Below are 15,525 nucleotides of genomic sequence, written 5' to 3' on the forward strand. Positions count from 1 at the left end.
CGACAATACACGCAACATACAGACATAAAATACAATTTTAGTAGTTGTCGTTGGCTCCAAAATATGCAAGAAGTTTATATGTATGATGCATATACGTATAACTACTATCCAGACACAGTTATTATTATTTTACTTATGCAATTTAATAACGGTAATGTTCTGATAGTAAAATTCTTGCCAGATTTTATTACATGCAAAAGCAAGAAGCATGGTACCTTACATATGCAAAACTACAGGAAAAAGTTATAAAACTCATTTAGTTCCGCAGGAGGTCCCAAAGCAACATTGCCACCATTGGAATGAAATAAAAGTGTATGGGTTCAATATGAACATGATATGATTTGATTTATTTTTACATCACTATTCTGCCACTCTTGGCTGTTGCGATGATGAGCATGAATGGCGATCAGATGACATGAATGAGGGGACAAACACAAAGGGTACAACACTAAGTCCAGGCACCATAGCCTAGTTTGCATGCAAGAATACGTCCAATCGTATAATAAATTGGGTAAAAAAGAAAAACACAAATTGCTCATTTTTTGCATTGTAAAAAGGAATTTTATAATTCCTCAGACCATTTTTTTCATTCATTTCATACCAAAACTAAGACTGGCAAATATATATATATATATGTATATACATATACACATGGATGAATACATCACATCTTAAAACAATATCATCACATTTCTGTTTTATTATGCTTCCTTTATTTTTTTTGCACAAATTCATAGCCTTTGCACGAAGTGGTTGTAATGAACCTCTCTCACATTTGCCCGACGGCACTCACATCTGCTTTCTTTTGTTCAACAGGTCGCCCTCCCCGTCCGATCATCCTTCACAAGCTGCTGCACGCAACGACTCGAGAAATGAACACATGATAGAATTTGTGCATCAGAGTAACCGACGGCACGCAGCACCATTAACTGAATGTATGTTCCCTTGTCTGTTCAATAACTTATCAGCACATCTATCAACATGATACATTGTCAGCGATAGAGCCTTGCAAACTCCCGTAAAGCGTGCGTCACAGCTTTCGAACTCTCGGCCCTGGAAAGACAAAAACATAATGAAGTATTACAAACAGTTTTGAATTTAGGTATTACATAACTTACACCACATGTTTTACTAAGTAGCCGATTTTAAGCATGTACGCATGTTTTTAAAAGTCCTGTATGATTCTAAAAAGATCTAACTTTAAAGTAAGAGGTTTATTGCAACGAAATATTGTTTTTTTACACAGAGAAAAATTTACAATTTTGTTCTGCCCACTCTGCTGAATGACGTGTGTGCAGGTGATCATGCAATCATGTGATTCCAAGATAGCTTTGATGCAGGAAAAAGATCAGTGCGTGTTATGGCTTGCAGAGTTAAAATCTTGTGTTCTGATGTGGAGAAGGGTCCAAACAACGTTTCGAAAACCACCTCCAGCAGAGACAAGCATCCAGAGATGGCACGAAAAATTTACAACTACGGAAAGCCAACAGATCTTCACAACCTGATGCATGATGTGATTCATAACATTCTGGACAAGCACCGTCAGAATGCAACGAAGATTGCAAGTGTGTTTGGATGAGAATGGTGCTCAGCTGGAGAACTGGCAATGAACCAAACCACATCATACATTAATTATAAAGTTTCCTCTGTGTAACAAACAATATTTTGTTGTAATAAACCTATTACTTTAAAAGTTATAGGTTTTTAGAATTCTGCAGGACTTTTAAAACACACTGGACTTACTTGTTTTACTTACTTAACCTTTCGCCATATCATGTGGCTTCTTCAGGAGTTAAGACAAGAATAGTCACAGTTTAAAACATGTGAAGGCAAAAAATAAAGGATGGGAACCCCCAAAAAATGCCCTCCTCCACCTGCACACACTCGGAAGTATGTGCTATTGTGCCGGTGCTTTAACTTATACCGGAACGTCAGTTACGTGAAAATGTTTACCCAATTGCCCCGTTTATCTTTGTTCTATATCCTTTATTTGTACAAGGGTCATTCGGAAAGTAACTTCCATTTGGGTATAAAAGAAACACCAGGACATTGTGAGAGTTTTTATTATATACAACTGAAAGAGAGAGATATTTTTCTACATAAGCACCGTTTCTGTTGAGACACTTATCATATCGGTGAACAAGGTTTTCAATACCCATATCAAACACATCTGCCGCCGCCAGTGCATTCAGCCATGCAGTAACACTGTCCTTGAGCTCCTGGTCATTGTTGAAGCGCTGTACCCCTAGCCACTTCTTTAATTTGTACACAGGCATAGGTTAATGTTCACTAGAAGTATTTGGAATTGTTGACATGAGGCACCATAAAATCAATGTGGGCTGTAAGGAGTAATGATTGTTCTCTAGCAATGCTTGAGCCAAGGACCTTCTCCAACATTTTCAGTGGGAATTGTTTCACCACCCTCCTTACAGCCAGATTTGGCCCCTAGCGATTATCACCTCTTTCCACAAATGAAGAAGTGGCTAGGGGTACAGCGCTTCAACAATGACCAGGGACAATGTTACTGCATGGCTGAATGCACAGGCTGCAGATGTCTTTGATATGGGTATTGTAAACCTTGTTCACCAATATGATAAGTGTCTCAACAGAAAAATATGTAGAAAAATAGCTTAGAGTTGTCTCTTTCAGTTGTATATAATAAAAACTCTCACAATGTCCTGGTGTTTCTTTTATACCCAAATGGAAGTTACTTTCCGAATGACCCTCGAAATTTCATTTTTTTTGTACATGAAGGTATGATTTAATATCATATCAGAACAAGGACCAATGATTATTTGGTGTCCAGAATAACCATTGGTTTACATATTAAAGTGCATTTAGTCTTGGTTTCTTCAAAGTGTAAGGTCTACAATTATTAATCCTTAGATCTTAAGAGAGAGAACAGTTTAGTAAAATAAAGGTTAATACTAGTACAAAGTATATAAAATGAGATAAAAGAGTTGTTGGGTTAGGGATTTAAGGTTGACAAAGTTACTAATTGGGTGTGGTAGGAAGTTTTATCCTCTATTAGTTGTTAATTTAAAAATATTAAAAGTTCTTCATCACCATGAATTTGTAGAGGGCTAGTAAGAGGTGTGGAGATCCATAAATACAAGACAAATAAAGGGGGGGGGGGAGGACGAGGTGTCTTACTGGAATCGCAGTAGGAGAAGTTGGTACTGGAGAACATCAGTACGAGAAGGGCTTCCTGGAGATCAGAGGAATAGGAATTGAAGGTAAGTTGGTTTAAAAAAGGTAAAAAAAAAATAGAAGGTAGAGGACAACGTAAAGTGTCCTGTCACTGCTTCCTACTCCATCTTAGCAGGCGACCATTTTGAACAAGACAGTCAGTCGCAAACAGTGCACTGTCCTTGAACTTCACATGTTTTAAACTTTGACTATTCTTGTCGTAACTCCTGAAGAAGGCACATGATATGGTGAACATTTGAGAGAGTAAAACAAGTACATGCGTAATCTGGACTCTGCTACTTAGTAATTCTGAATTTACATCTACATGGTACAATTATGAATAACACAAAACTACTTATAAAATAGCAAAGGTTATATAACCATGCCCGTATATGTACAGAAATAATGGGTGAGGTGCAACATACAGCAGCCCAAGGGTGAAACAAATTTTATAGTTACAATTTAATTGTTTCTATTTATGTATTTGAATAATAGCTTATAATTTAAAACTAATAAGATTTTTTTTACACAATTTGGATGCAAAAATTGGCAGAATTGGGGTTTTATTTTTAAAACTCTTACTTTGTGTAACAGAGCTGAACATGAGAGAGGAACAGTATGGATTTAGAAGAGGCAGATCAACAGTAGATCTGATATTCACCATAAGGCAATTACAGGAAAGGCACTACAAGTATGGAAATGATTTGATTATGGAATTCCTAGATATAGAAAAGGCATACGATAGCATGGACAGAACAAAGATTTGGAAGGCTCTAAGAGAGATAGGAGTCATAGAGATAGTGTGTAGAGTGCAGAGCACATACAAGGCCAACCAGAGCTGTGTGAAGAACAGAGTGGTTCAATATAAGTAATGGACTCAAACAGGAGGTTCTCTTTCACCACTGCTCTTCATAAGTACAATAGATACAATTAATGAAGATGGTGGGGAAGAAGATGAAGGCCCTGTTGTTCGCTGATGACATAGTAATATGGGGAAACTAACAAGTAGTACAGAGACAGCTTGATAGTTGGAATGAGGAAATTAGAAGAGCAAGAATGAAATTCAGTGCAGAGACGAGTGAGGTGCTAATAGCAACAAGAAACAGAGCCAGAAATGAACCAAGAATAAAGGTTGACATGGAAGAGTTGAAGATAGTGGAGAGTTTCAAATATCTACGAAGCATAATTGAGAGAAGTGGAAGAATAGATGAGAAGATAAACAGAAGAGGACAAATGAATGAGTGGTGGACTCTTATCAAAGCATTTGAAGATTAATATGGAACAGGGATGTACCTATGAAATGCAAGAAGGTAATACACAACACATACTATGTACCAATAATTATGTATAGAGCAGAAACTTGGACAGTGATAGAGGAGACAAAAGAAAGATGAAATTTTTAAGGAGTATATTGGGGAAGACTAGAAGGGATAGAATAAGGAATGAGGAGATCTGGCAGACAGTGGGGGTGGTGAAGCTCCAGGACAGAATAGATCAGGCACAGATGAGATGTGTCGAAACGACACATGAAGAGGATTGGTGCAGAAACACTACAATGCACAAAGAGTGGGAATAAGGCCAAGGGGGAGACCAAGATGTCTGTGGAAAGAGCAGTAGTGGAGAGTGTTAGGAGAAGAGGAAAAGATTGGAACACAGTGGAAAGAGAGGAATCAGTGATTTATCTGCACACCCCCAACACCCTCCCAAATATCTGGAAAAATCTATGAACAAATTGAATTAGAAACGGTCCAAAATATTCACTTAACATCCCCAAACTTACACCCCCCCCCCCCAAGAGGAATGGTGGAAGACCAGAACAAAATGGAGGCTTGACTTCTATGCAGACCCAGCCAGGGGCAGGAAACGGCGAAGGATGATGATGACTTTGTCCACGATATTAACTTTCAAAATGTTATCAACCAATGTAATGTTTTGACCAATTTTGAGATTTGTTTATTTCATTATGTAATTAGTGCAGTTACTAAACCAATTTTGACCCTTATTTTTGGTGTTGTTGTTGTTGTGGCATTTGAAAACTGTGCACTTCAAAAGTCCGGTCTGGAGAGGCTCCTATCTGCTAAAAGTTAAGGAGGGAAAAGGCAAGAATTGAACAAAGAATTTGACAGCTCAATCACAACATAAGAGAAGAAATATAACCTGAAAGTGCTTACTCACCTTGTTAGAGAGCGGTGGAAATCTACCAGTTGCTTTTGTGTGGCTGTGACGGTACCTCCTGAGTTTTGTGTGGGCAGGGCTTTCACTGCAACTTCTAACCACTGGCAAACAGCCTGAAAAAGTTTAGAAACAAAATCAGTAAATGAAGAGGAAAAAATAAAAGTTCTTTCCTTATCCCTGATTTTGTATTTTACTAGTTTATTTGTAATTTCTAAGTTTCGTAAAATATATCTTGATTATTTCTTTTCAATTATATTAATGCCACATGCTGACATTTTATCATTAAAACTATTTTCAAATGAATACATACATTAGTATCTAGTAGAGGAAAAGATCTAAATATGCCCCCCCCTTTTTTATGTTGTCATTTTGGGAGGGAAAAAATTAATATATCAAGCACCTGCCTTTAAAATGCATATCTATGAACTATATACTAAAATGTAATAGTATGCTAAAGTATAGAAGGTTACCATTTTTTTAAAAAATAAAGCAATTTTGAAAAAATGGTAAAATGATTCATTTCAAAATTGTGGTCTAAATATGGGCTACTAGCAGCAATATCACAAAAAGCAATTAAAATTTTAAAAACAGTCATTTATCGCTAAAACATAAAATTCATATTTATGAATAATCTGTTGTTTTGCAAATCACACTGAATGGGAAAAATCGAAATTAAGAAAAACATCCAAATATTTGTTGAAAATGTGATCTCAGCATTAGACCTCATGTCATAGCCCATATTTAGACCATCACGCTATTTTTCGTCAATTTATTTTCACTCTCTGTGGTACATATTTCACAAACAAATCATGGCATTATAAAAGCCCACATTTGTTTTATGTACCGCTAATATCATAGCCTATACAAAGCAGATGAGAATTCATAAAACGTTGAGTTAAAACATACCTGCAAAAAGTTCTGAGAGGTCGCAATCCTATAACAGCGTCCAAGGCCGAAACTAACCGCCACTTTCTCTTGCGAATTGGTGTAGCAACCTTTGTCCTTGACAGATAACCAGTTCCCATAGCCTCTGCCAGGCTGCAGCACCTGGCAGCGCTGATAACTCCAAAACCCATATTTAAACATTCACCCATATTTAGACCTATTCCTCTAGCTATGGCTAAGGCTATAGAGTTACCAACATAGGGTGGCCACTCTACGACTATGATAAAATTCAAATATAATTCCCAGTTTTCAAGGCGAATTTTCCACAAATTCAAGGGTAAAAGCAGATGATTCTCTATTTCAACCTTACACATTACCACCAGTTACCATACACACACACACACACAAATATATTAACACTATAAAGGGCCTGCCTTTATGTATCCAATTTATCCAAAAACTCTATAAATCAATTCAAAAGTATATATATTTAATTTAAGGTGCACTTGCCATTTCACATACTCAGACTAGAAATACATCTACAAACACAAATCACAAATGTTACGGGACATGGAAATCACGGAAAAATTGTTAATTGTAAAATTTGCCTAAATAATTTCAAGATATCTTGTAATAATCTTCCATCTGCAAGATAGATTGTTCTTCAAAGGATGGACACTAACAAAGCAAACGGATTGAGAGAATTCAGTTTCTTTCCTTCCCTTCCTCGATAAATTCAATGATAGTTGGATTAATAAAAATTTGCAATTTTTCACGTCTACGGAGAACAATTCAAGCAGAATTCACGCATAATTCCTCGTGAGTAGCCACCCTGCAACAGCCATACCTATACTTGGAACTTGGAACAATTCAAAGGAATTCACTATATGAAAGTTTTCCATTGGAACTATGGTATAACCCTGATGCTATGAGGCAAAAGGGAAAAGATGAAGAAGAAGAAGAATATTTCTTCCTTTATTTTTTTTCTCTCAACAGCCCTCTAAGGTCATGGCCTGTAAATGATAATAGTAATAACCTATGGCTCGACAGCCCTCGAAAGGGCTTGTGCCTATCTCCAGGCTGCTAGTCTCCCTCCCAAAATCCTACCTAGAGGTGTGGAGTTCTTCAACCGGTTAGCATGTCGAACCCCCAGCCGTTGTAGGAGATTTCCGGGACCGGGTTACGCTACTCACTTGTAGCTCCCCAATTTCCTCACGATGGTGGGTTGCCACTGGCCCTATATACAGGCCGAGAACCCAGAGACTGAACCCAGGCAGACTCTAAACCATGCCATTCCGCAGTCGGAGCGTAAAGCACAGCGCCTTAGACCGCACAACCACAGAGGATGTCGTTCAAAAGATATGCTGACTATAATTACTTTTAGTAGTGGTTTTAAGCCTTACGAATGCATGCAGTGTAAATTTTTCTAAGAAGAAACACTAAAATTTGTATGGTGTGTACTTTTTTACAAGCTTGGGATCTCGCTTATTTTCAAATGGACCTCTTGCTGTGATTCATCTGCCTCCAACAATTAGTTCAACAGTAACAGTTATTTGATGTGATTGTTGCTATGTACGGAAAGTTCTTACCCCACATGTGCCTAACACATTGTTTATTCTCACATTGTTGAAATGAGCAGAGGAGATGAGAAGATTGATGGATCAAGAAATTGAGGCTCTCTTTAAGCTTCAGACAATGAAATTGTTAGAGGAAATACAATCTTTGTCAGAGGAGGAACATGAAGACAGTGATCATGAACTCAATACAAAGTGGGGAAAGTGATCAGGGTGATATCATCTCATAAAATAAATGCATCTAAGTAGTTAGTGCATATTTTTCAATAAAGTTTATTCATATTGACAAATATGTTGTGTGTCCTAAAATAAAAATAATTTAATGGTAAAAAATTACCCCATGCGAGTCCTATAGTCATGTAGGCAGGTTGTTAAAGGTGCAGGAATTTTAAATAAATTCAATTCCGGTCCAGGAGAGAAAATCAGCAAGCGTAAATAGTTCTGGACTGTAAAGAACCTTTTTATCTGTAAAGTATTTCAATTCTGTCCTTTTGTTTTTTTCGGGATCAATTTAAATACAGTCCAGGAACCTCTATTTCAGATCATTTTAAATCCGGTCAAGTTCCGTATTGAAATGAAACAATACGCAACTTGGACTGAATTTAAATTGTGCGAGAAAAAGGTTCGGTCCTGTCTCTGAACCCAATAGAACCAATTAGAATCTATGGGGTCCTGGATCTTTAACAACCCTGCATGTAGGTGCTAATGTTCAGACTGTTTTTCAGCGGAGCGAAAATATGTGTAGGGTCATGTAATGAAATATCATCCAGATGGTTTCTCTGTGGGATGAAAATGTTCCCAAGTGTGTAAGCAAGTGTGTAGTGCAATTTTTTTTTTTTCAAAAAAACTTATTCATAATGACAAGTAGCGTGTATTAAAATGAAAATAATTTAGGGGCAAAAAATTACCCTGTGGGAGTTCTAACGTGCGTCATGCAGATACGAGTGCTCAAGGATTAATTATACATTTCTGTATCTGATCACTGGCAAGTTGAGTTTCAAAAAAGTCGGCTTTATTGAATGGATGTCTTTTATTTTCGATAAAAAGCCAGCTTTTTTTGTGGGGGGGGGAAGAAATTTTGGCTTTTTACGAATTGTCGCTAACCTGTTTCACTTGCAGTGTCAGTTAAGAGTTTAGAGGTTTGTAACGTCATATTTTGGAACTAGTTAAATAATTTTACAAGGTATACAAGCCAAGCCAATTTGTCATTTCTTCTACAGGATGTCCAAAAAGTCATGCAACCAAGATTTTGAATGTCCGTAAATTTTCTACAAAAGTGATAGATAAATGAATCTTACACTAGGTATTAACTTTGTCTATGTGGATAATTTTTAAACATTACACAAGAAAATCATGCTGTTCACGAACATTCAGTATGGGGAAAAGTTACTAAGGTGTAAAAAAGTTTTTGTATGAAGTGAAAACAAACATGGATAAAATACAGCGGTGGAGGCGCTTGCAAAAATGTTCGAATGTGTACTGTGGGTGTTTACCAAACTGACAAGAGAACAATGAATTTTTACGCCTTTTATGCATTACAGACTTTTTATGGGATTAATTATGGTATATTCATACCAAAAGCATGTTTTTTTTAAAAAAAAATATGAGCTGTACCGGCAACATTGGTCATGTCAGATAGCATTACCAGTTGTGTCCAACATCTGGCTATGTTATTTAATCAGTGTCCAGATGAGAGGAAATATTTGAAATATATCGTGCAAAAAGATAGGCAGGTTAGTTACTTGAACGATAAATTTAAAATCTTTCATCTGGACATTGATTAAATAACATAGCCAGATGTTGGACACAACTGGTACTGCCCACTGACACGACCAATGTTGCCACCACATCTCATACTTTTTTAAGAATATGCCATAATTAATCCCATAAAATTCTGTAATGCATAAAATGCAACAATTTATTGCTTTTTTATCAGCTTGGTAAATACCCACAGATATTTGATACATAACAAATTTTTTTGCAACGGACTCCACAGCTGTCTTTTATCCATATTTGTTTTCACTTCGTATAAAAACTTTTTACACCTTAGTAACTTTTTCCGCTGAATAAAAATCTGTATAATATCGGTTTCGCAATGAGAATTGACAATGATAGTGCATTTTAAAAACAGATACAAAGAGCTTCAAAATAAGACCAATATTGTATTTGTACGACAACTCAATACTAAGAAAAAGTTGTTTTGCAAAATTGAAAATAATGGTCTTTTCACAAATTTTGAAAACTTGAAAATTAGTAATTGTGTTTATAACCTTTCTGCCTGCACCCTGCTAAAATTTCATAACGATCGGACAACCCATTTTTGATTTACAGAATTTCAAAGAGAGCGATCGTTTGCAAAACTAAAAAAAAAGGCATTTTCTTTGTTCTCATGGCGATAAAAAATATAAGGCATACTCGAAAAGAAATTTTGTTAGCACAGATTAACGCAGAATTGAATAAGCTAAATTTTGATTTAACTCGTTTTTATGTAGGTCTACTAGTTAATTTTTAATTGGAGCCCAAACTGGAGTATCTATAATTTTTAATCCGATAGTAAGTATGCTACTACAAGGGAGATTCTCAAAGTAACTTATAATTGAGAGAACCGTTGTTGGAAAATTGCCAGATTTTTGATTGAATAATATGAAAGAATGAGCCCCCTGATGGCATAAAAATAATGAAACACCTGGTATTCCAGGGCTCCAGGTTCAATCCCCAATGGAGGCACAGTGGTTCAGGTCGCATTTTAAGCTGTAGGTCCAATCCGAATTAGCACACCTGAGCATAAAGTGAACTTAAACAAACAACATTTTACTGAGAAAGACAGATTTTTTTGCCATTTGTAGCCAATCCATATTTACTTTCAAGGGTGCATATTAATGCACATAAAGTTTAAAAAATTGGAAAGGGGGAATATTTTTTAGCAGGGCACTGACTTTTAAAAAACAAATTTACCACATTGTTGTCTCACAATGGTTGAGAACCACACTAGGTGGCCAAAATATGTAAAAATATGCTCTACGACCAGGTTATTAAGTGAAATTATATATGATGCACTTGCAAGCCAGAATGAAAATATTTTATAAAAATGTAAAAGGGTTTGAAACTAAATTTTCTATTTCAGATATAGATGAAGGACAAACGGTACCATTGAAGGTACATTTGATAAGTGTGTTAAAAGATGTAGCAATATTTTCTTTTTTCTTCTTTTATGCTTTATGTGCGTGTTTATAAACTACATAGATATATTTAATAAGCCTACTGAAAACCACCCATTCAACAATGCCTGCATTTTTGCAAGTACTACTTATGTCTAGTTATGAATTCCATGTCAAAAAGGTAAATGAAAGCTGTAAAACAAGAAAAATGCAGCCAAGTAATGTATTTTCATTGATTTGAATCACTTTGGGGAAAAAAGCCCCCCCCCCCCAAAAAAAAAAAATTCCAACCACTTCCAACTCTACTGGCAAGCTTGGATTGTTAAACAAGGAAACTTATAATACAGAATCTCAAACACTTACCACTCTGTCAGTGAGCATGAGTTCCATAATAACATCAGCTACGTCTGACAACATGTAGGAATGTAAGCAGAAAACACAGGCATGTATCAAATTACTGACTAACAGTTGGCCATTGTCTTGAACAATTCCTTGGACAAGTGTGTGCCGCATTTGAAAGTCTTCTCGATCCTGCATATAAGAAAAATCATAGTATGATTTCTGGCCTAGAAGTTTAAAAAAAAGCAAGCTGGAAATTATTTAAACATGAGACTGGACAGAAGGTGGGCACATCTCACACATACTTTCTGAACACCTTTCATTGTCATAAATGGATGAAGAGTTATTAATATTAATAAAAAATATATATGAACACAGTGGAAACTCGATTTTACATTTTTCAGGGATCGCTTTAATTGAAAGCAATTCCCACACTAGACAGGAATGGCTTCTTTGTGAACATCATTTGCAAAAGTTATTTCTTCGACAAAACAATTGTACAAGAGTATGTTGCTCTTCAGTTGTCAATTGCTCACACACAGTCACCATTGTTTATACTTGTACTAAGCTGCGCAGAGATGTGTGCAGAACATACCTAGCATCTGCTACCTATCTTTAAGTTGGGCTGTACTGCCATCTACCAATGACACTTGAAACTACTAACTACCATTATCAGCTAAACCATAGATGTTTCTTATCTATTTTGGACTTTTCCCGCATTTATCCAAAACAATTTCAGACAGCGTGATGAACTTTTTGTTCTGTTTGTTAAAAAATGATAATTCACACATCAGCACTGAGGCTAATTGGTTCTTCTCTTAACACAAGGACACAAGTCCCTTAGCAAAAAACATAGTAATTTCAACTATGAAGTGGTATTCAGCAGAAAGATGGACAAGAGACAGGACAACACATTGGGCCTCAAAGGATTACCCTGACTGTTCGTCTAGGTGGCTGAACCTCAAGAATGAGGTATCCGGAAGTAATAATTTAAGTGCAGTTGACTTTGGGTGCCTATGAAGGTCTCCCTTACATCATGGATGGGATGATTTGATTTGACTTTTGTTATTTAGAAATGCTTTTCTGGCACTTTTAGCTAATTGCAACGATGACGATAAGTGATGATATGATAATGATGATGAATGGACATTCAGAAAGAACAACCATACCCAGCATGGGCTTCGGGAGGGGGGTGTCGAACGGGTTAGTTACTTTTATTGTTAAGAACAGAAATAAAGTTAATTTAGTTAGCATTCGAACAGAATAATCAAAGTAAAAATGCATTGGATCGAAAACATCGAGTGAAAAATACAGGAACAAAGTTACATTCTACCATTTCATCCAAACAACAAATGGTTCCACAGTTTTCAAAATTCTAATAATTAGGTGAGAGGTCATACAACAGACGTTATGAAAAACAATTCCCCCTAACATTTAAAGCCTTTTCTTGAACGAGACGAGCAAAAGTTAATATCAAAATTCAATTCAGATACTAACTGCATAAAATGGAAAAGAAATAATAGAAAATAGTTGTGCTGGTATTCACTCGTTTGGTGGATCGAGTCTCCCCATTTATATAATTATTATTATTATTATTATTTCGAATAAAATGTAGTTTTGTTGGTTTATAATATTTAGTATTGTATAACAACATTTATAACCGTGGTAATAATACTTATTATTTTTCTTTTATTCAACTTTTATCATTTGTCCGACACCCCTTGCAAAAATTTCTGGCGACGCCCATGATACCCAGGACTGTCTGGAATTGTAGCATGCTGTGCTAACCACTCCACCATGATGGGTGGCGTAATTGAAACTAAAATCTAGGAAGGGTGAGACAGAGATTAATATGAATGTCATTCATGCTACCAAGCCCCCTCACCACAGCAAGGTGGGCCTACATGGAGAGGGTTTGATGAACTGCTACAGCATAACATGTTAAAAAGTACAAAATTAATTAACAATATTACAGACATGTGCAGTTACAGTGCAACTTTTGCCCTTGGACTATGCTAAACCCTATATACAAGGGAAAGAAAATTGTCTTTGCCCCCCCCCCCCCCCCAGTTTCAGAAACCAATCGCTGCCACTGTGTGTACAAGTTTTTGTTAAAATATTTTTATATTAATAAAAATATATAAAAACCTAAATTACTTACGACCAGTGAGTATCATCCGTCGACTATTCGGGGGTCTTACCGCCCCCTTCTTCGGCCACACGTGGGGAACTGGAATTGTATAGTTTTAACTGCTTTTACAGTATAAGTTTCAGTGGGTTTTTTTAAAAGTAAGATGGAAAGGGATAAGGTAAATATATTTGAGCGAAGACAGTTCTATCTAAATTTGCTCTACCACTTCAACCTGCACCCTTTCCCTTGTTTGATACAACTTGACGTGGCATGGTGGTGATTCGTGCCTAAGGAAAGCCTGAAGAAGGGGGGGGGGGGGGGTAAGACCTCCGAAATTCGACGGATGATACTCACTGGTCGTAAGTAATTTAGGTTTTTATATATTTTTTATATTTTTATTAATATAAAAATATTTTAACATTTGCTAAAAGTGACTAATTCGCACAATGCAAAATTTGAGTGTGTACAAGTTATGGGCTAGTGGGGTTCAAAACACTGAAATGTCCTCACTTCTATGCTTCTGTTGTCCAATAATTAGATATGGATGCTGTGGTAGCGTCGTTGCCTTGTAGTCAAGGGGTCCCAGGTTTGATACCCGGTGGAGGCACAAGTGGTTTGGATCCCACTTTAAACTGTAGGTCCAGTCCTGATTAACCATACTGTGCATAAAGTGGACTTAAAACTCCATATCAATCAATCAATATAAATTAAGTTGTGACATAAGCAGGAAGTGCTGAAGAGAGGTCACGAGCCATCAGCCTGCCCACTAGTTCCTGTTTAGCGTGGAAAGGTTCTTCCTCCTTTTCTTTCCTGCAGTTGTGGACTAGCAGGTGAAGTATAATACTTAAGTTCTTAGTTAACATTGCACTTGTGCTCCTTATTTGTCACACATAAGCTTTCTAACATCTGGCTTCCATGGTGCTAAAGAAGCAATAAACAAATCACTGTATTCATGAGGAATCACAATGTAAAATTATACACAGACTGAAGCAAATTACTAATTATTTCCATCCAACTTACTTGTAATTTCGGTAGCCCCTGCCATCATCCACGCGGCAACTTGTTTCCCTGCTGGGTGGGTTTCCCTGCATGCCACAAGTGGTGCTGGTTAGTCCTTTTGTCTACTGTGTTTGCTATTTGCACTAGGGGTACTAGAAGCCAGGCAGGTGGAAAGATTACACCAGCACAGCACAACTAGTGGCATGCAGGGAAACAGCACGAATTGGAAACCCAGCAGGTAAACAAATAGTGCATGTGTGAATGATAGCAGGGTCCATCTTTGCAAGTAATTTGCACAGAAAATGTTAGTCACTTGCTTCAGTATATGTATTAAACTACCATGTCTTTCATTCCCTGAAACATCAAGAGGAAAATATAAATTTATTTTCAGTTCAACTCAATCTTCACACCAAAAATCAACAGCACATTTAAATCCTTCTCTTTTACCTATATGTAGTCTAATGGTGCCTATCTCATGTGTGTTCATAATTTTACACATTTCTTTCACCTTGTCTCATATTAACTAACAGCCTAATGGGCAAAGTATCCACTGTGAAAAACCTTAGATGAGAATGCAATGTTGCTAACTATACAATTAATGTGCATAACATATGTATCTTACTTACTTCATGTGTCCTTCCTGTATGAATAAGATCATAGAAAAACTTCATAACAGAAACATTAGCGTCTCTATGATCCAAAGTACATGCCATAAGTGCACACTGGATTATGGATTTTAGAACAGGACACTGGAGAAATGGAATTGGTGCTCGCTGTAAAAACCTGAAAAAACAAAGACAAAAAATAATTTTCATGGCATTCATATGTTCACTTTCGATAGTAAAAAAATATATATGGCTTTTTTTAAACAGACACATTTTAAATTTAGTTCAGACTAGGGATGGGCCAATATGAAATTTTGGCAGATACCAATAAAGTAATGACATAAAATTTACCGATACTGATATTTTATCAATCCAATATAATTTTCCAAATGGTCCTTTAAGATCCTGAATGGTTCTTTGATCTCTTTATTAGATGTGTTACAAGATGAGCATTTTTAGACAGTTACTTT

The 15,525-nt window shown here is 36.4% G+C and overlaps 1 protein-coding gene across 6 annotated transcripts in view; it reads right to left on the reverse strand.

The window, feature by feature from the left end:
- Window positions 1-228: 228 nt before the first annotated feature.
- Tnpo-SR (transportin 3) overlaps window positions 229-15,525 on the reverse strand; it is a 100,134-nt gene continuing 84,837 nt past the window's right edge. For 4 of the 6 annotated variants that reach the window (XM_083125035.1, XM_083125040.1, XM_083125037.1 and 1 more), the window contains 4 exons: window positions 15,077-15,233; window positions 11,345-11,512; window positions 5,365-5,477; window positions 229-1,053 (listed from right to left, as the gene is read on the reverse strand). In XM_083125035.1, coding sequence (XP_082981161.1) covers window positions 993-1,053; window positions 5,365-5,477; window positions 11,345-11,512; window positions 15,077-15,233 — 499 coding nt within the window. In that variant the 3' untranslated portion in view covers window positions 229-992. The remainder of the gene's footprint in view (window positions 1,054-5,364; window positions 5,478-11,344; window positions 11,513-15,076; window positions 15,234-15,525) is intronic. The other 2 variants (XM_083125041.1, XM_083125042.1) reach the window with 2 other exon arrangements.

This window comes from Lepisma saccharinum, chromosome 7 (genome assembly GCF_977018435.1).
Source record: "Lepisma saccharinum chromosome 7, izLepSacc3.1, whole genome shotgun sequence".
NCBI classification, from domain to species: Eukaryota; Metazoa; Arthropoda; class Insecta; order Zygentoma; family Lepismatidae; genus Lepisma; species Lepisma saccharinum.